General features: G+C 41.8%; 1 protein-coding gene across 12 annotated transcripts in view; it reads left to right on the plus strand.

Moving 5' to 3' along the window:
- The window catches only part of tcf7 (transcription factor 7), a 79,537-nt gene that overhangs the window by 31,054 nt on the left and 25,927 nt on the right, over positions 1 to 22,556 (plus strand). For all 12 annotated transcript variants that reach the window (XM_069667647.1, XM_069667681.1, XM_069667672.1 and 9 more), the window contains one exon: positions 17,377 to 17,503. In XM_069667647.1, coding sequence (XP_069523748.1) covers positions 17,377 to 17,503 — 127 coding nt within the window. The remainder of the gene's footprint in view (positions 1 to 17,376; positions 17,504 to 22,556) is intronic.

Genomic DNA, 22,556 nt, shown 5'->3' on the forward strand with positions numbered 1-22,556 from the left:
TTTATGATGATTCACTGTTGTTTATAAAAAGTTTTCTACTGTAAAAATGAGATCTGCTTCTTCACAAATTGTATAAAAGTACAGTGAAATGCTCCAGCAGCCACACAATCCACGTATGAGAATATGTGTTAATAAGAAGCCCCTTCACGCTCATGCGTTTTCCTCAAGGACGCCGATGCAGCTGCGTAACAGTAACTGACGGCAGGCGTTATCCATCACACAGAAAAGCACTGTGTAACCCCCGAGCCAAACCACTTGTGGTAACAACCACTTATAACCATGAATGAGAGTCGGGAGGAAAGCTGAAGCTGTTTTTCCAGGTGTTTGGATGAAACTCCAGGGTGTAGTTTTCAAGTTTCATCTCGTGTTCTCTGGTTGAGTCCTGTAACATTTAATGTGTGTTTTTCTGACCTTTCAAACACATAAGAGCAGGAAAGTCCTTTTAAAATTCTGTGAGTTTAACTGTGAAACTTGTGTCCTTTGGTTTAGTGTATGCGGTGTAACATTCAGGCTTATTATTGGAACAGTGGGGCCTGTTTGGAAAGGTCACAGAGGTCACAGAGGATTGTAGTGTGTCGTGGTTAACACATTTAACCTTTTGCCTTCTGCTTAGTTATTGCTGGTTACATTGTGTAAGATTTTCATGGTTTTGAATTTAATTTTAAAGTGTTGAACCCCTCTGAAGAAACAAACAGATATCCCAAGTAAAGAAAGAATAAATTACCAATTATGTACTTCTATTTTAACCAACAAAAATTGCCTTCCTTTGCCATTTTATATTGGACCAACCCACGCCGGCGTAAAGCCGCCCCAGTGTGTGTTTTTACACAGCGTTCAAGCATTGTGGAAACAAAACGTGCGCGAGGTGTAAACATATACTCACACACGGCGCTGTTCTGCCCTGCCGCTTCACCTCGGTGACCCCTCTGTTACTACCTGAACGACTTCGCCCCACCAGTCCGTCTCTGTGGGTTTTACATAGAAGATGCAACGTAACAGAGGCGTAATAGTCCCGCCTTGAACTGGCAGTGTAAAAGGGGGCTTATGTGTCAGCCCTGTGATTGACTGGCGATCAGTCCAGGGTGTTTCCCGCCTCTCGCCCAATGACAGCTGGAATAGGCTCCAGCCCCCCGCGACTCTGAACAGGATAAGCGGTATTGATAATGGATGGATACGTTTTCTTATTGGTAGCAGTTAATGTTATAAGCTAAAAAAAACAAACAAACCCAGAACAAATCATGCATCCTTCATCTCAATCTGGAGGTGTTTTTTCTGATTTTATTGATCAATTGTCAACGGTCGAAAACAGTTAAAAATATGCAGTTTTTTATTGGTGTAAAATCTGGAAAAGCAGCATATTTTCCAATTTCAGAAGCCTAAACAGTCAAAGTGTTTGCATTTTTACTTTAAAATTATTAAATTGATTAATTGGTGATCGGTTATTAATAATAATTGTGACTAAATGTGGCAGACAAAGCTGTTTTAAAGGGTCACTCATAGTCTCATATAACCAGAACTATCCACATTTTTGATTAACATGGGTATTTGGGTGGCCCTTTACTGACTCCAATCTGTGTCCTTGTTGTTTTTAATTGTTTCAGTTCCTGTCTATACAAATGATGTAAATTGAGTTAGAAATCTTACATCTTGAGCTCAGGCGTTTTTGCGGCCGTCATCGAGGGTGTGGACGGGTGGGGAGTGTCGTGGTTTTCATGGTTACGGCATGCCCGCTCTGCTGCTCGGCATGTAGAGCGGGGACCAGCCCAGCAGGTGGGCCAGGAGAGGAGGAGAGGAAGAGAGGTACAGTAGAAGGAGAGGAGAGCAGGGGCTGCTGGGAGGTGGGGCCCACCGCACATCCTGAGGAATCGCTGCAGCCGCTGGGGTTAAAACGAATTAATCAGACAGAATAAATTAGGACATGAAAGGAGCGAGAGGGAGACGGAGCATCCATCACTCTATCCTCTCCTCTATCTACTCCTTTTTTCTCATCCATCCATGTGAAATGTGGATATTTTGCTGGTTTCTTCTGGGTTTTGGACTCTCACACAAAACAAGCAACATGAAGACATCCATCCTCCGTCTCTTAGTTCTCTACTTCTCCTGTTTCCCATGAAAGTTTTTGCCAAAGCTCGAGCAACACTCAGCGCTGAGTCAGTATGCAGCCTTGACAGAGGGACGCTTGGTTCTGAAATATGTCGGTGAATCAATTGTACATATTAAAAGATTGAACTGATTACAGAGGCCCTCTCAAGGTTTCCAATTTTTCCAACTTTTCTTTTTAAAAATGATTTTGTAAAGTCAAACTTTTCTTGTGTAACACAGAGAGTCAGAAGCGCTCTGAAGGACTGGTGGAGCGTACCGAAGGTCGCCGTTTTGTGGAGCCTCAATGAAAAATGGATGAAAAAGTGGGTGAAGGAAAGGTCAGAAAATGTCAATGAAGAATGAATTCAAACCAGACAAAAACACTCGTGAATTTTGGCCTTGAGCCAGTTTGAAGTTGTGAAGGTCAAAGGTCGCCACTTAAGGCTGCTAGTGTCAGCATGCACGGAGACTTCTGAGAAGTCCCTTTAAGTGGTCAGTGCTCCATGCGGACGCTGGTCATCAGTCACGATAAATAGACGCTTCTTGGAGTGTTTGTTGCGACGGGCGTAATCTTTGAAGGACGGCTCTTTAAACGGTCCTGAGTTTGACTGCTTGATCTCTCTGAGAAGCGATGACAGGAAGGAGCTGATTGGACCACAGCCTCAGGGCCTCGGGGCTCTGGTTTGTCCCTGATGTCATCTGATGACAGACGTTGTGTATGTCTGTTTGTGTGTTTCTGTGGCCGTGTTTGGGTTCAATCTTCCTGCAGTTTCCTCCTCATTTACTCCTGAATTGTCTTGTGGTGTCAGCCTATTAAACAACCCACTGTCTTGTGTTAGTCTGACATGTATTTATGTACAAGGCTATATTTTGTTGCCTTGTAGGTTTTGCCACCTCAAGAGCATCCTTCAAATGAGCTTCAACCACTAATGAATTAGTCAATTAGCAGAAAATACACCAACAACTATTTTGATAATCGTTTTCACTCTAAAATTCATAAAGTCAGCTTCTAAGATGTGGAGATTTTGTCTTTTAAGTGAATATCTTTATAGTTTTATATTTATAGTTTTCATATTTAATAGTTGTAATTGGCTTTTTCCTCTATCTGCGGATATTGTATGGATAAAACCATTGATCAATAAGGACAGGTATCATACGTTTCAGTCCTGGTATTCATTCATTCAACCTTTTAGACGAAGTGCAGGCATGTCACTGAAACGTGACCATTGGAGGATGCTGAAGATGGTTTTCACAAGTCATTTGATCTCATAACGGCCCCAGTGAGTGTTAGCGTGAGTAAAGAATGGGCCCTGGCTTTGTTGTAGTTTCTAAACACAGCTGTGTGACACACTGACGGTAACAAGCAGCTCTCACACATCTTTAAAACAGCGTGGACGTTCACTGACCTTTGACCTGCTGTAGTGTTGCGACTATAAAAAGTCTTCTAATCCAGGATGTAGCAATCAGCAGTTTGATTTTAAATTTGACTGTTGCACAAAGTTTTTGTTTATCTTTAAGTTGTTTTGGTTTATTCTTTTAAAAGCGACTTATATATGAAGTTCAACTGCAAATTTATGCAGAAAAACATCTTTGCCTAGTTTGCCTATAATATTTCATATAGCAACAAAGAGTGTTAAACTAAAAAATAAATACATATATTCCTGTTTGGGCTCAGGGATGTTAAGGTCATTCAGCACACTCTGCCTCCAGGTATTTCCTTTGCGTGGCCTTAAACACTCCCATAACACACAAAAGCCCCGGGGTATATTTAGATACAAATATGAAAGCGGCAGATCAGACAGAAGCCCCTGTGTGCACGTGAGCTGAACCGGTGGCCCAGAGGGCACAAAGACTGCAGGCTGACTGAGTCGTCTGCTTCCCTAAAACTTGACTCAACAACAGTTGGTGTACAAGTAGAGTCAGCCAAGTACGACCGCCCAGTCGACGCCCTGATACACACAAAACATGCAAAACATGGGAGGGTCACATGATCTGGAAGCATCAGTGGGAACAATTTCTTTGCAGCAGTCATTAGACCACCTGGATGAGCAAACTGTACGCAACGCTCACATGAATAAATGAAACCATAAATGTTTTTTTATTGAATCCTTTATTTATCTCTTTTTCTCTCTCTTTTTACATGATGTTTTAAGGCTTTAATTAAGAGTTATTTTCATTATTAATAATAATGAGAATAATATTACCTTTATTTGTATAGCACGTTAATGCAAAGACGCGGCCCAATCTGCTTCACAAAACAAGGTCAGATAAAGAGAAACACTAAAACACAATAACACTAAAAATATAGTCTTAATAAATGAAAGAGCAACAAAAAAAACAACCTAAACATTTTGATCAAAACAAAGAGTAAGATGTTATTAATTATATAGCGAGGTACAACCCTACAGAAACATGTTGCATTCACTTTTTCTAAATTAATGAGATACCTCAAAATCCTGCGATTAGCTCTTATTACACGGAAGATCGATTTTATAAAAGCAAGCATGTCCCACCTGTTGAGTTTAATCTTTACTTTGGTTTGAGGTCGAGGCGCTGGGAGACACTCTTGTCTTTAAGTGATAAAGATGATGTTGTTGTCAGTCAGGCTGAGCAGCAACAGCAGCAACCTGTATCTTGCTGGTTCAGAAAAACAATTCTGAGATAATTAACTCGTTAATTCGGAAAAAGACAGCACATTTTTTTTCTCAACTGAATGCAATACGCTTCCATAACCCTTATCAAAAGCTTAATTAAAAAGATCTTTAATTTCTTTTAATAAATTCCAAAAGGAGTTTGCTGTCATAAGATCCCGGGGGAGGGTGTCTGTTATTTTTTCAAGTAATAGATCAAACAACCTTTGCAAACTTCACAAAACTTCACTAAAGTGTTGAAGATTGTACATCAAACCTTCTGAGAGCCCAACTTGGCGTCTTGAAATGTCTTGTTCTGTGCGCCCATTAGTCAAAAACCCTTAATATTCAAATTAGAATGATTTAAATCACAAAAGAGAGAATTTATGACTTGACGAACGAGTGAAATGAAACGTTAAATTACTCATTTTTTCAATTAACAGTCAATTGTCTGATTACCAATTGCATTGAAACGCACAACTATGTGAACCTGATAGTTCATGGATTAGACATGTCTTTGAAATGGAAACATTTTTTTAACACCTGTCGCATCATGTGACTAATTTCCTCACAACTCATCAGCCCCAGATGTTCACGAAAGGATTCAATTATCCATAAAGACCATACGTTGTGTTTTAACTACGACCCATGTGATGCTTTTATTGTGGTATTCAGTTGCTGTATTTGTGTAATAAATAGATACTGGCACACAGGAAACGCATCACTGCAGGGGTTTTTTAATGTGCGGCGGCATTTCCCATTCGGGCACATGGTCTGGTATTTAGGCTGAGCTTGTGAGTGAAAGCTCTCCTCGGCAGCCGCACAGGAAAGGTTTCACAATGAGTGAGCGACAGACGAGCTCAGTCATCTCAGCAGGGGAAGACACCACATAAAACCTGCGGACGGGATCGCAATCGCTCTGGGGATCTTTCAGAAGAGAAAACAAAGGTCTGAGGCCCGGCGTTGCCGTCCCTCACGCAGTATAGTGTGTAGGCGGAGATCCACCAAAAGGTCACTCGTGTTTAGGCAAAGCGTTCATCCCAAACTGCAGCCAACAGATAAATCAGCTCAGATAAACACAACAATCCCGGCTGACTTTTCTGAGAATACATGCAACACAGACGCCTTTTCCACCGCCATGAACCCTCGGTGCATTTTCAACAATGCTCTTATCAAACCGCTCGATTTTTTTAAAGCTTTTTCTACCCGGTTCCCACAAGACAGACAAATATGGCTGTGGCCTGAAGTAGTCGTAGTATCTATTGTTTGAGTAAACCAAACCCTGGAGGAAGTGAGTCTCAAAGAGGATTTATGCCCTCTGTGGTCGCCTCATTTCTCCCCCCTCCTCCCTGCGTCAATATTTAAGCCGTGGATGATTGCCCGAATGTCACAAACAAGTTGTTAATTGTGGAACTTTCTGATAGAAATAAACAAGTACACCATTAATTAGCTCTGTGTAGGACCGATCATTAGAGATCATTTCTGTAGAGCGAAACCGTCACCGCAGTCTCGAGGAGAAAGTTGCCGGCTTGTCTGTCTCCACTCGTCCACTCATTAAGAGAGTGATAACTCATCTCTAAATGCCATCGCTCTGGTTGGATTGGATTTTACACGCAGTCACATCCATGGCCGAGAGCCAGCTGCTGCGGAGCCGAGAGCCGTCTCTCATAAAGAGCTCAGAGGTTTTCTCACCACATCCATCCACAGAAGAGAATCTCCCTGAACTCTTCTTTCCTGTCTCTTTTCTCTCTGTCCATCAACTTGAACAACTACCAACATTTCCTCTGCTGCAATTGAAATCCTATTTTTTACATGCTGCAGCAGTGTTAGTAAAGGGAACTGGAGATCTTATTATTATTCGAGTACATAAAATATATACACAGAACAACCTGTGCAAGAGAGCTGAGGAGCTGAAGGCTTTTGCAAAGATCACACTTAGAGAAATTATGAGTCAGGAATGGCACAAAATACAGGTAACATGTTACTCACTTTATTTTTGTAAGACTTTTCCTAAAAACGATGATAAAGATACCGGACCAGTTAGTGACGCGTTTTTCATCAGCCAGCAGTGATTGGTCTGCCAGAGAGGGTAGGCGGAGCTAAGCGGCTGCTTTTCCGGTCTCTGCAAGTGTTGCGAGTAAACAGTAATCTACTATGGCTGAACAAACAAAGAAAAGATCGATGACTACAGATACAACTTCAAAAATAAGTGATAATCCAAAGAAAAAGAAACAAACTCGACGCTCAGATGAAGGCAAACAGTCTCAAAAGGAAAGCGACCGTCAGCGAGGAAAATCAAGAGTTACAACTGGAGCCAACCGTGGACGTCACACATGCAACACTGTCTGGATATCTGGGAAGTGTGCTCCCGCACTTACTGTTTATCACCATAGGTGCCGCCAAAGAGAACCACACTGTAATCAACTTTAAAGCAGTCAAGTTTTTAAAAAACTCACTTAAAAAAAAGGTTGCTGGGACGCTGGTTGAGTGCAGTGGTTACATCATGTGTCTCATGTGCAGAGGCTCGGCCTCAGTCCTCAATGCAGCGGCCCCAACTTCAACTCCCACCCTTGGCTGTTTGCTGCCTGTCGACCCTACTCTCTCTTTCCCTGTTTCCGACACTTTCCTCTGTCCTCTCTCTATCAATAAAGGCATAAAGGGCCAAAAAAATAAAAAATAAAATAAAATTTTAAGCATTTGAGCTCAGTGTCCTTCAGCTTACTTCTCCTGTTACATCTTCCCTGACAAACATCTGGGATGCAGTTTCTGTCCTAACAGTAAAAACAATAATGAAGCTGACTAAAATGTGGAATCATTGTTGCCTGTCAACATTACATTTGGGTGCAGTATGCACAGTGAAATGTGCGCACACACACAGTCTGTTAGTTAAAGCAGTGGTTACTGATTCATCATGGCCATGGCCCAGATGTTCCAGTGGTGTGTGTGGTAGCAGTGGACTTCAGTTTTTGTGTTTGTGTGTGTGTTTGCTTGCACACTACTAGGCGTGTCCTTGCAAACATGAATCTGTGCATGCATACGAGCGTGTGTGTGTGTGTGTGTGTGTAATAGGGGAGTGGGCAGGCCTGTTGGGGGGGTGTTTGGCCCTTCTTTAAACATAGCTGCGTTGTTATGGTTGCCTGCTCTTTGATGTTGCCCAAACCTCCAACTAAGAGGCTCTCATTTTGGGCTCCTGACTCTGACGCAGGCAATGACTTCCAGATTGGGAGACCTACTCAAGACCAACTGCTGGGGTGGGACGGGCTGTGGGGGGTCATGACGGGCAGAGCAGGTCACCCTGGTGGTACTGGGGGGTGGGTAATGGTGGATGTACTGAAGATAAGGGTAAATGTTATTTAACAAAAACAGGACTGTACTCTAAGACCTGAGACGTTTCTTTTATCGTGTCTACGTTGTGCATTCATTGATGACATCATCACGTGCAGTGTAGAAGGGGGTGGTAACTCGCTGTTGGTCGCTAAATAGCCACAGGACATCCTTGGGTGCATATTCGTGTGTAAATGGATCTAAAATAAAAACCCTAATAGCTGGACAATTTATTATTAATCTTCAGATAGCTAAGGCCTTCATCTCTTTCTTCATTATAGCATACTTTTGTTGACGGCTTCATTAAGTTACATTTGCTATAAAATGTCCAGACAACATGCTGGCTGCAGGGGGCAGCTGCAATCTGACCTCAAGGGATCATTGTTTGCATAATCTTGTTTGCATCGACCTATAATAAAAACCTTAATATCTATAGAGCATAACTTACATAGGGCTATAAAGCATTTGAAGATACTCCTACAAATTAAATCACAATAAGCAAAAGTATTGATGCTTGGCAGACCCTTTCTGTTGCAGTTCCAAGGGATAAAGTTGGGACACCACAATCTTTTCCTAAACTTAACCAAGTGCTTTGAGTTGTCTGAACGTAACCATAGAAACTTGTCCATATGCACATTTTGCGTTAGTGGCAAACAGTTTGCAGATGCGTTCACTGTAGACGTTTTCTCAGTATTTCAATATAAAAAATGCAATCAAGGCAAATTTTCTACGAAACATTTACTAATGTTAATCAGTTGTGTTGAAAAAAAAATTCAGTTCATGACATTTTCCAGAAACACATTGGGTTTTTGTTTTTTTGCAGTCTCATAGAAAACTTTGGTTTTTCTGGTAAATAATCCAAGTGTTCATCCTCAGACGGACAGAAACCTTCACTTTGAAGAATCATATCAGTGTTTAGTAGTCATACAGAACGGTTTCAAAATGAGTCTTATCAATGCCAAGCATACTGGTATTTCCCACAGCTGTGCCATTTCTATATCACATACATTAACCTTTCTATTAACGGGGCGTTGAAATGAGATCAGGTTGAACCTAATGCAGATCTAATCTAATCTCAGTCTGATCTAGAGCAGAGCTTTTCATGGGATTAAATACCTTGTGAGATTCTCAGGGCTTTCGTGAGGAGTTGCCACCTCATATTCCCCTCTTACTCATATTTACCTTTTATTTTCTCTTTCGATAAGTCATGTCTTTATTTCTCTCTTTAGCACTTTCTCTGTGCGTGCAGGTGTGGGGAATTTTACCTCGCTTTAAGACTCAGAACTTTTCCTGCACACGTGTAAACATAACGTGTGTGTGCGTGTGGTGATTTAACGTTTAATCAGCTGACCGTGACCTCTGACCTCTAAGAGAAAGAATTATTATAGCTAGAGAGAACTGCATTTTGCCTGGTGATTAATATAAAATCAACTTTAAACTCCCTTGACAGTCAGCATGCCCTTCTCTAACAAGAACAAACACCTCTTTCTTTATTGTGTGAATTCGTTTATGAAACATTTTCTCCTCTGAAAAGATCCTTAAATCTGACATTTTCTTCAGACACAACTACAGCTGCAATTTCTGGTGCATATTTATATAAACTGCACGCATTACCTTCATCACATCTCCCCTGTACGCTGGATCGTCCTGTTTGTTCAGCAGGGTTTTGGGTCATCAGTTCAATGTGGCTGCAAGCAAATAAAACAGATACTTATTAGAGAAAAACTTAACAGCACTCAAACTGTCAAATTGGGAAATACAACGGCATATTAGGGCCATTGTATAAAAAAAAAAATTGATACAAAAAGAGGAAAAGAATTATATTAGAAAAAAAGTGGAAAATTCTGAGATGAAAGTGGTAAATTTGCATGAAAAACATGGCAAATTTGCAAGAACGAAACCAGCAAATTTATGAGATTATAAAGTCATACAATTGCGAGAAACATATATTAAGAAAATAGTGTTTATAGGAGTGTTTAAAGTAGCGTTGAATATGTTTTGTTTACTTTTAGTAGCCGTCATGAGTGTGAAGTGTAACTTTACTTTGTGATAGTAACCCCTGGACAAACAGGGTACCACAGAAACGTGCATTTTTAAACAGGGAGCACAGAAATGCATCTTTTTAAAGTCTCAAAAATGTTCCTATAAACACTGTTATCCTGGTTTTTGTATCTCACAGATTTACTCGTTATTTTCTCCCAAATTTGCCATTTGTTTCTGACGTACTTGCGGTTTAAATCTTGTAATTTTCTATTTAATCACAGAATATTAATCTTCTCTTCCGGCTCCGTTTTGGCCCATCGTAGAACTATCGAACTATTTTTGATCAGAAGCCTTCATGGCTCCTACATTTAGATTATTTTCAGGTTGCACCACAAGCAAAGCAATTATTCTCTTAAAGGAGCATCCAGGTCTTTATTTTAAAAATATAACATTTGTTGATATGGTAAATCCACAGATTAAAGAGCTAAACATGATTTACAAATGGTTGTTTGGATTTTTCTTTTGTGTTTATGAAGTGCAATTTATATTCATTTGATGACACTACATGACGCCTCAGTGCTCAGATGTCTTTGTGATGAAGCTCTTTCCTGTAAAGCAGTTTGATTGCAGCCACTTGAAAGGATTGCAAGGTGAATCCACCATTAATTCCCCACAACTGTTTGTATTTATTTACCGTCTTTATTTCTGCCACGCCAAGGCAAGGATGACCGTGAAAGAAAGAGGGTGAATGAGTGTTTTGAAAGTGCCATCTCCGTGAAATTCGAGATTAAAGACATTAGACTCAAAAGCACTCTGTAGAGGAGAACAAAAGAGAGGATGCTTTAATTTCCGCTTCAAATATAAAAAGAGACGAATCTACTTAGTGTGTCATCTGGAAACTAAAGAATACATTAGAGGTGTTTTATCAGCGTAAGCTCCTCTGAATGAATACGCATGCAACTGCGTTTCTTTGCAAGCGTGTGTGTGTATGTGAAATGCATACGTACGAGTGCGAGCGTGTGTGTGTGTGTGTGAGTCAGGGTCAAGGTGGAGGGCCATCATTACAAACAAGTGATGTCTGAGATCCCATTAACTCTTGTATTCAGCAGCAGATTTCTGTTCAAATAGAGCGGAGATAAAAGGCAGCAACAATATGCTGATAAATCAAAGGCCTTTCAAGTGAAATGAGACTACAGAGACACTGAGGGATACATTTACTGTTTCCTGACGCACATAAAGAGGTGTTCATATCTAATTGGAATTTTTAAAGTAATCACGTCTTTGAAGTAATTGCATCTTTGATGTAATCAACAAACAGGAGATTTATTATTCAACGCTTTGGCTGTGGGTTTCTTCATGTGTACGGCTGCTTACATGATTAATGTATGTACAGAGATGCACAGTTTACTATTATACTTTTATAGGTTGGGGTCTGAATTTGTCAGATAACCAATATGAACCAAGTGTGCTTCCTTTACCTTTTGAAATAGTATGTTAAAGGGTACCATCCATTATCCATCCCTTATCTATACCACTTCTCCTGTTCAGGGTCGTGGGGGGGCTGGAGCCTATCCCAGCTGTCAAGACCTTTTGTTTGTATCCTGGAAGGTGCTGAATGCCTTTTCCTCCCTAATAAGACATTCGCAAAAGCCTATATATAAATAGTATGTTGTTAAAACTCACATTTGCTAGCTTGCCCTTCTTTATACATTACTACGTTGTCTTGCATGTTACGTTATCATCTGCTGATCAACCAAGGTGTGAAACGAGTGGTAGTAATATGAAGCATATGGCACGTGTGCACATGTGCCTCTTTACACCCCTGAGTGACGCAAACAAAACAGGAACCCACTCATGAATATATTGCTCCACGGCGCTCCTAGTGGCCAAAAACTCCACAGGGTACCTTTGAGGTTAATGCAAAGTTTGCTACTATTAAAAAAGCTTAAAGAGCAGCTCCAGTCATGTTTTAAGACATATAAAATGCTCTGCTTGAACTAATAAATTGCGTCTGATATGTTTTTTTTCTGCAAAATACGTTTAATTATCTTGTAATAATCCTGCCAAGGCATCTCCTCCTCACCCTCATTAAAAATTCTTGAATCTGCATAGGCCCCGCCCACTTCGCAAATTTACACCCGCCCCCTCCATTGCGAAAACAAAACACGTCTCTGCCATCGGTTAGAGGCCACTTGAAACTTACCTAGCTTCAAATGTAGTAATTAGTATTAGCAACGTTAACGTTAGTAGTCAGTAGTAAGTTTGCAAAAATTACAGTGACTATTACAGCTGGCTCGTGCATCGCCAAAGTGGTTGCCATAGGTTACACATAATGATATGCTTAGCGTCACCCCAGCCATGGAGATGACTGCTTATGTTGACCCTATATATGTCTGTAGCACATGAAAAACACCACTTGGAGATGTTTACATGGTTAAACACTTGTTTTTCACTGGAGGGGGGCTTTAAGGAATAAGAGGAGGCTATTTCATACAAATAATACAACACTACGATTTCAACATTCTAGCAATAACTTCAAGGTGTTGCATTTAATGTGTCAAAATCACTCCAGAATAGACTAAGGACCAAAAATCACTCCGATATAACACACCCTCCAAAAGTTGCCTCTATCCTATTTCCCAGCATTAATACACACTAAAGCCCCACTAAAGCAAGGGTTTTATAACATTAGCTATTTGGCGTCTTTACGGTGCATTGGGCCACATTCAGGAAGCAAATGACGCAGTGCTGCATTAGTTGCAGATCCCTCGCCTGTGCATCTGAAATTAACTTTGTCACCAGTTCACAATGTCCTAAAAACACTTAAAGAAAACAAATATTCCAATTAAAAAATAGATAAATCAAAGTTCAGTCTGTCTCCGTTTATAACCCTCTATTACTATTTATCTGTGCTATGAATTTATCCCCTTACGATTGATGTCAGCCTGCAGGGGTGGGTAACTCTAGTCCCGTTAATTAAAGAGTGAGTGAACTTTTCCCTCCATTGAATCTGTGAGTGCATGTGTGTGCGTGCACCTTAACATATGTGTGGCTCATGTTTTTTTTATACCGTAGGACTTGAGTACATGTTTGAGTTTCAAAGATGCTGTAAGTGTTATTCAATCTTTTGCGAGTGTGTGTGTGTCCCACAGATGCATGCACACACTCGTCTGTCTCAGCTAAGGTAATTATGTGTAAGTTGTGTGAGTGTATGTGTGTGGTGGGGTGAGGAGAGGGGGGGATTTTTCTTAAATACAGAGGGGTTGATAATTATGGGTTAAATGAGTGCTCTCAGTCAGCCTCCCTGAGTGTGTGTAAAAAAAGGAAGGCGCAGCTAAAGCCACTTCAAGGCCGGCTAATTACCCCGAGGAAGAGAGGAAACATAAATGGACAATTTTGCGGCTATAATGTTACAGCAAAACGGCTACATCAACCTCAGCACGTGAAACGGAGCCACAGCGACGTTTGAAGGCTCCTCGCAGCCCTGCACACGTGTGTGTGTGTGTGTGTGTGTGTGTGTGTACATATGTGCACAATCTGATGAGAAGCAGAATGTGTATGCTATGTGCTGCTATGTGTTGCACTTTAGGTGAGTGTGATGTGTTTGCAATAATTCACACTTGCATATATTCTGTGTGATGTATTCACACTTCTGGTGTGTGAGTGTGTGTGTGTGTGTGCAGGTGCACTTGTTTTCAATTTAGTGCTATGTAATGTGTGAAAACTAAGGCTGTCACATTCCCTTTAACGCCTTTAACTATTTTAACGTGTGATGAACGCATGTACATTCAATTATTGTGACCCTCCACCCGCCCCGTAGTTTGAGAAATCAGGACGCGACGCAGCCGCAATGTTAGCATGCAGAAACAAACCTCCATGAGCAGAAATAGAAAAAAGAAAAGTGTCTTTTAAATGGCAAATTCAGCCTCAAAGCCCTGCTAGATGGATCGCAATGGGAACATTCCTACTGTGTACCTCCATATGTCCATATTGTAAATGCATTGATTGTAGCTGTTTATAAAGCTTATAAAAGGTGCAGATGTCATTCGGTAATGATCGATTATTTTGTTCACTACGTCATTAATAGCGTCCCTCATGTACACGCGGCTCACGTGCTGTGAGAACTGAATTGGGAGAGAAAATATTTAAGTTTTGTGACTTAATTAAACAGGCTGCTGATGAAGACAGTCAACACAGCAGACAGAGAGAAAGAGGGGGCGGGGCCAGCAGAGGTGCAGGTGTGTTGGGTGGACTGAAGCAAAGCAAAGTGATCAGATTAAAGTAGTTTGTGAATTAAAACGTGAATGAAGGTGAAGAAGAGAGTACAATTAAACTGTGGAATCTAGAAAGAGGGTAATCCAGACTGTGATGTGCTTCTCACAGAAATCATTGATATATACAATGCTCAAAGCAACTACAGTCAGTAAAAGTCAGAAACATTAAATTAAAATCGCTTGACTTGTGCATCTGACATATTCTAATATCAGTTGTTTTTTGGGGGGGATTTAAAATTAGAATAATGTTTCAGATTAAGTGGTTATGGTAAATTGCTGTCATGTCGGAGTTACCTAATAACTTCTGACTTCTAAAAGCTCCTCAACATCAAAATCCAAATTCAGTACTTGTGAAAGTGAAAATATATTTGACTTAAAGCTCCTGTGAGGAACTTTCTGTTTGTGTCGATTTTGGCGCCCCCTGTGGACAAAGCCAGACCTCTTATCTCTTTGCTGATTTTGTCCTGTACATGCTTCAGTAGTGGTTTTTAACAAAAAATCTCATCCTGTTTTCTTTAACAGTCATATGTAACACTCACTGTAATCTTTGACCTGGAAAATGTGAACAAAGGCAGCGTGCGGTCGTCTGACACCTACCCCCCGCCAGTAGTTTCAGGCATTAAAAATAACTATATAGAAATAATCAGTGTTGTCGCTGATGGTCTGGTTTGCTTTTGTAGGTCATAGAGTAATCAGAATTAATTTGAGTCTGTTTCATAACCAGCGAAAAACTCCTCACAGGAGCTTTAAGGCTGATTAATATATAAACTGACAGAACAGGATGGTTCGGATCAGACACATCCAGGGGTTCAAGATAAAGTTGCGGATATTTCACAAAGTGTGTCTACCAGGGACATCGGTGTTGCCGTTACTCATCCGGACAGTTGAACGAGTAATCATTTAGCATATTCCTTAACCTGCTTGGCTCCGGCCCCACCTCCGAGTCCTTCATCTTCAGGTTATTATGAATGCAGACCACCTTATCTAAACCTGACCCCCACCTCTACCCTGCTCCCACACCACCTTCTCCTTGGCGCCTCCTCCCCCACCCTCTAACCTCCCCTCCTTCAGGCTCTCCTGTACAGAGGCAGTTTTGTTTTCGTGTCTCCCCATTAAAAGAGGTTTTAGCAGTTTGATCTTAGATCCACAGCCGGGCCGTGTTGCATACACATGAGATGTCTGTTTGTGTGTGTGATGGATAGGACAGGAGCTGCTTAAAGTGTGTGTGTTAATGTGCAGTGCAGCGTGTGGAAGCTCTGACTTTAAGTGATAAGGTATTCACTTTGTAACTCAGCAGGAGGCCCAGCAAGTAGCACCAGATCTCCCTCTCTGTGGGGCTGATGATACACACACACACACACACACACACACACACCCATGCAGATGGACCTACACGCACATGCACACGCTCAGTGTACAACATAAAATAACTTCTCAGAGATTTTCATATACTTCAAAATCAGCAGCTTTGCTGACGTTTCAAAGACACGCACACACAGACAGACTCATATCTGCACTCCCCTCCCACAGAAACAATGACACTGTCCACACACACACACATGCCGTGGTTCAAACGTACGCAGTGTAACTGTGTCCAGGCTGCCCGTCTGGCTGCGTCCAACACTGCAAACCGCCGTGACGTATCGTATGTCAGCCCGCATGCTGTGAGCATTAGCAATAACTGGATTTCACGTAAGTTATTGAAAGCCATTTGTAAACAGAAACATGAAAGCAAACAAGCTCGCACGCAGACTCACTTGATCATCAAAGGCTTATCGATCAAATGGGCCTCCTCCCTCTCCTCCTCCTCCTTCTCCTCCTCCTCTCTGCTCCACTGAAAACCAATGGGAGCGGAGCACAGCCCGTCTGTTTGTTCCAAACCAAAGTGTCCAGCTTTTTTTCTGTCTATCTTTCATACATGTAAGTTTGTTTGTGAGTTTTATGGGTTCTGAAGAAAAATAAAAGCAACTGAGATTTCAAGCTGAATGTAAAATCTTATTTAAGCAAATAAAATACATAGTAACGTGTCGTATGTGTACAGCAACATTAGGCTTAAATGAAACATTGCTTTCTGAACTTCCAACTTTGCACTTCCAAAAAGAAGCCGTAGATCTCTAGCTCCCTCGTGTTGGTGGGGGGACTCCCTCCTTTTTCATCCAAGCAAAATGGCCACCCACTTTCCTTCTGAAGCATGACAAAGCTCCCCAGCTCCTACAGTTTACAGCTGTGTCTCAATTCAAGGGCTGCAGCCTTCGAAGGGTGAGTCTTCATAGCCTGTGTAGACCGCTGAGGTCGAACTGAAATGAGACGATCTGGTCTACGGAGGATTTCCTGTTTGCGTCACCAGCTGTTCCCACCCTTACCCTTGCGTCACCAAGCGCTGCTCCTGTCACCTAGCAACGGGTAGCTAGCGGGCTAACTATCTAGCATAACTAATGTCACGTAACTTAACTTATTATTTTAAAGATAATTTGTTTCGAGGGCCCTTTCATTGTCTTTTACATTTGTTTCTCTAGCTATTCGATTGAGCCGAAACCAAAGACGTTGACATTTAAAAGTGTGTTCCTCGGTTGGTAAGGGTCATCTCGTTTGAGTTGGCACGCAATGAAACTCAGGATAAGTCCGGGTCGCGAAGGATCCACCCGATTGATCCTTCGCAGCCCAGGAAAAAGGACACGCATTTGTCGGCCGCATCTGAAGGAGCCTGCGAAATGGGACAGCCTTCAACGTGCCGCTGTGACGCAATCGGCCATCAAATACGCCCCCTGAATTGGGACACTGCTTACATGTTGAAGAGTTCTTGGGCAAGACACTGAACCCCATATTGCTCCCAAAGGCATAGCCATTGGATATGAATGTTTGTGTGTGTATGAATGTGTGAAAGTGCTTTTAGTGGTCGGAAGAGTAGAAAGGCGCTTTACAAGTACAATCCAGTACCTAAGTGTATGTTGGTCTGATTGGTTGCTTGGTTTTTAATACCCATAAGCAAAACCCTGAAACCTCTGTATGTACAAATTTGTCAGTGTGCAAGTACAAAAGTAATTTAATCTGGTTACATTTTTCTATCTTTGTGTCTCCAACAGTCAAACAAAGTGTCGGTGGTGCAGCAGTCTCACGGGATGCATCCGCTGACGTCCCTCCTGCCCTACAGCAACGAGCACTTCAGCCCGAGTCCCCCACACCTGCCCACAGACATGAGCCAGAAGACAGGTAAGACACACACACACTCATACAAAAAAGGACACTTATGTACACACACGCACACTCGTACTGCACTCTTAGAAAGCTTAACACAGCCGCCTATAGTGTTGTTGAAATATTGAATTACACACACTTAAGACGTCTCTGTGAAGTACACACACACACACACACACACACACACACACACAAGTAAACACAGACATACTTTAGACAGCAGCTCAATTGTTACTGAAATCTTCATCCACACACACACACTAGGATCTGTTTGTGCTTTGGACACATCATTCATCACATCAACGCATACACACACACACACACACACACACACATGCACACACACACACACACGCTGTCCCTTTTTTACCAGAAACAGACACACAAAATGTAACATATTCATGATTTCTTTCTACTTCTCGTCCCCTCTACACACACACAGAAACACACATTACGATCATGTGTGTCAACCCCACATCCACCCTCTCTGTCCTAGCACATGTACACACACACATACATTCAGGCACGCACACAGTGTGTGAAGTGGCAGCCCCGGCTCCGTCAGCCTGTGGCGGTTCCATGGCTGCTCTGAAGTGGCCTGCTCCTCTGAAGGGACCGCCAGCCACACACACACACACACACACACACTAAAAGATGGAAACAATTAGAGTGACAATCGCACAAGCCATCGCTGCAGCACACACAAGGTTCTCCTTAACAAGCGCTGTACATACAAACACACACTGCTCCTCTGTTTGAAAGTCACAAACAAACACACCCTGACATTTAAACACTGCAGGATTTCTGACTTCAGGGGAGGCTTCGAGGGTGGCAGCGCTGGTGGCTCCATCATTGACTCTGTCTCACACTCTTTGTCTCACACTCTTTGCATGTGTAAGATATCTAAACAACTGACGTGTCACTGTCGGGTCAGACTTCCATTGAATACGCTGAGAACAGTCGTAGTCCCCAGAAGGCTAACCTTAAACGTAATCACAAGGAGCTTCACTGATTTTAAACATCGGAGTCTGTCTCTGATGTCAGGTCTTCAGAGTAATACTGCACTACTGTTTATGTGGGAAAAACTCTGAGAGGGAGCCGCCTTAAAACTGATAGCTTAGTTGGCTATTGGAAAATACAAAATTGTGGCGTTGTGGAGTTACAAAGAAGTAAGCTGAACAAACCTCTGTAGCTCGCTCCCCATCTCCGCCCGAGGCTAGCAGCTCAAAGCTACATTAGTCACCTCTACCAGAACACACCCCTAAATCTCTATCCAAACCAATGACATGTATATATAGATGGACAACGCATCTTCATCTGCTCTCGTACAAAATTGAAGCCAAAATACCCCGCGTGACGGGCGCTGCCATCTTGCAGTGGTGATGTCATTCGGAGCCAGAGACTGTGCAGTAGAGATTGGCGGGTGGAGCCGCTGCAGCCACTTCCACTAACCAAAACGCTTAACTTACTGAAAAAACCAGCAAAGATCCCGCAGGTCGGCGTGTTTAACAGCAGAACAGCTTCTTGTGTTGGTCTGAAGCAGACGCTCACAGATATGGAAGCATCAGTGACTGTAGTGATTGTTTTAGTTACGTCTCCTCTCTGCTAATCGGGAACAGATCGGCTGCAGGAGCCGTATTGGTCAACAGAGCTGTCAATCATCCTTTTTACAGCATCAAATAACTCATTAAAAATAAACTTGTCAAAAAACACTTGGACATAAATCAGCATGATAAGAACTAGCTATAATAACAGAAACCATGTTTGAGAAACATTTATTTGACGTGTATTTTGATTTTATATTTTGACTCATGTCCCATCTGTTAACATGGAGGAGGCGGGCTTTATGAGCTATACTGCAGCCAGTCAGCAGGGGGCGCTCGAAATGTTTTGGCTTCACTTTTAGGGATCTGTCATGTCGTCCATCTTTTTATACAATCTGTGATCCAAACATTTGTCAGTCAAGTTGCATTGTGGGTAATGTAGGCTAGGTTTTAAAAGAGAGGTGTTGCATGGGAATAAATTGTCAATAGCTCTGCTTCTGCTTTATTGATTTTGATGCTTTTAGAATCTGCCCATTGTGAGTCTGACAGTATTATGGGAGTTAAATTATGTTAAATCAGTTGAGTGTTATGAACGCTGGATACGTCCTGGCGCATTGAACCTCGCAAACAGTTTTCCAATGGTTCTTTTAGAGGTGGTAGTGTTCAGGAGCTCATCGGTTGTTGTTTCAATCACTTGCTTCTTGAAGTGTCCTTGAGCAGGGCGCCGAGTGACGATCTGTCCCTGAAGCCTTGTGTGCATGTGAATGTGTGGATGAGAGATCTGCGACGTCTAGTTAGTGTATTAGTTTATTTGACAGGGGCTGTGCACAACACAGGCCAGAGCTAGCTATATAGCTAATTTACATCTGTGGTCTCTGTGCAGGAAGATGTAAAAACACACATTACGATACAAACAATAAAACAACATACATTGCAAAGCTACCTTTCCTTCTTTCCATGTTGGAGGACGGTTCCACACAAAGGTTAAAATCAGTGATCACATGACTGGTTTGTCTGAGTCATGTCTTTAAGTCTATTGACAACAACTTGTAAAACAAACCAAGTTATTGGATTTATTTGTGATTTTTTAAAACAATTTACGCTAACAAAAAAAATCCCCACACCTTAAATAAAATAATAGTTTCAGGGAAAGCAACTTCAAAGCACATGTGGCACGGTCACATCAGAAGGAACTCTTTTGGTGAGCAGATCAATTAGTCTGAACGAGCAGCATCCTGGAACACACACAGTTGTCTTTATATATATCCATGAATCATCCGTGATGACGATAAAACCAATTTGCTTTTGTCAGAGGGGAAGAGGAGAACACATGAAACAAAAACAAACCTGATTGGAACAAAAGTCTTTTATTGTCTGAATCTCTGATTAGATATTGGAGTGAGACCTCAGGCAATGTTCTGCCTGCTCCGCCTGGAAATCCCCCTTTATCCTTCAAAACGCTCTCCTTGTCTGGTCTAGACTCTGTGTGTGTGTGTGTGTGTGTGTGTGTGTGTGTGTGCGCATGGCTGACGCGAACAAAGTGACTCAGCTCTTAATGACAGACTGAGCCACCTGCTTCAAACCCCTATCACACACACACACACACACACACATGCACACACACACACACACAGCCAACACCTGGCTGCAGCACATAACCCTTCTCACACCATCTCACCTAGATTCGGACTACGATCCTGCTCTGGAACATTACACATATACATATACACACACACACACCCACCCTCCACCTTACCTCATTCCTCATATCATTCGTCAGCTCTTTGCAGGTAAGGGTTACCTCATCAGTGATGTCATTTTTGACACACCTGAATCAATAACTTTGTATACCTGTTGACAGAAAATCAGAGGATTGAAAGTAAGGTATGAAGAGCTGATCTAAGGGACCTCTTGTGCTTGAAACATCAACTTTAAGCACTCGTTTGAGGCAGTGGGAGAACAAGCTGTAGTATGTGGTTTTAAGATGTGTTAGAGGGTTAACGATATGTGTATCTGGTCAGCGGATGTTTTGGCTAATTTTTCTCACAATTTTATTGGAGAAATATTTGATATTTTCATAGAAAAAGAATCACAGTTTTAGCAAATTTAGATCAGAGATTTCCAGCCGTTATGACCCAAGAAATAAAATAATGATTTTCATGCTTTTTTATAACAGCAGCATAGCATTATTTTTGAGTACTTAAAGAAGGGGGAATTATGCTGTTTCACATTATAAGACATATATATAGTGTTACAATGATGGATGTCCAGACTAAATGGGGTGAAGTTTCAAATCTGTAGGTAAAAGTATGTTGGAGTAATCCCCAGGCTTCTCAGCTCAGTCTGCAGGCTGCTGTGAACGCCAGGTTTCACACAGTTTTTTCTAAAGCCTCAGCAGGCTTTAGAGAGCTGGCCAATCAGAAGAAAGAATGCTTGTAGGGGCGGGGATTCTTAAAGGGACAGAGCTGAATGAGTCGTTTCAGGCAGAGGCTGTATGAGGACCTGCACAGAGCACCAGTGTGAGAAAAATTATGAGTTTATGAACTGTAAATTATGCTTATCTACTCCACAGGTATCACAGAGTGAAATATGAAGATTTAAATCGTGAAATGATCCATGATTTCAAAAGCATTTAGACAACATTAGTTTAAAGCCAGAAAAAAACCCCAAATTTTAACATCCTGCAGCCGCTTTGACTAATCTTGTGACCCCCCCACGTATACAATCACTGGTTTAGATGCTACCGGTCTATTTAGAGCAGTCTCCTAGGTCCTGTCATGCACAGATTTGATTATCCCAGTGTCAAGGAGAGAGCCAGCAGGTACAAAGCCTGAGAGCAGGCGAAAACCACAAACTCCGCTGAGGCGTTGAAAAGCCTGATTCATGCTTTCTGTGCGGCGATCCAGTGGAAACATGAGTTATGTACTTTGGTAAATGAGCTTCTTTTCGCTGCTTCCAATGAAACCTTTCCTTCCCAAATCCCTCGACAACAAAATACTGGAGTCTTGATATCTTGTAATTTCAGTGCGTCTTTTTCTCACTCTGCCCGGCCTATAATTATACCACTCATGCATCACTTACATGTTCGGCTTGAAGGAAAATCAGAGATATGATTACTATTTTTGAGTGCGTAATCTTTGTTGTGGCCTCGTCCCTCTGTCTACATCCCCAACGATGTGTGAAATCCCACAGTTGACTTTCAGAATAAAAATCCTGTTACTCTTCATTCAGAGGCATCATCTTGTCCTTCCAGCTCTTTATGTTGTCATGTTGGTGACAGCCAATAAGTGAGTGTGAAAGCCGCTCTCATTGTAGATTACTGCAATAATCACACTTGAACTGAACAGGGAAAGTCTTTGGTTACATTTCAGCTCAAAGTTGACACCTCACAGTTCTTACTTTATTCTCAGCACGGAGTTGACTTCCTGTGTTGTTCCCATAAGAAACCTCTGTTTGTTACTGCTGCTAAAAAGATGTTACTGGAGGACCTTTAGTCATATTTCAGCTTTGTAACCCCCCCAAAA

This window comes from Semicossyphus pulcher, unplaced genomic scaffold, assembly GCF_022749685.1.
Source record: "Semicossyphus pulcher isolate SPU_LCO1_2020_fin unplaced genomic scaffold, fSemPul1.0.p SCAF_10, whole genome shotgun sequence".
NCBI lineage: Eukaryota > Metazoa > Chordata > Actinopteri > Labriformes > Labridae > Semicossyphus > Semicossyphus pulcher.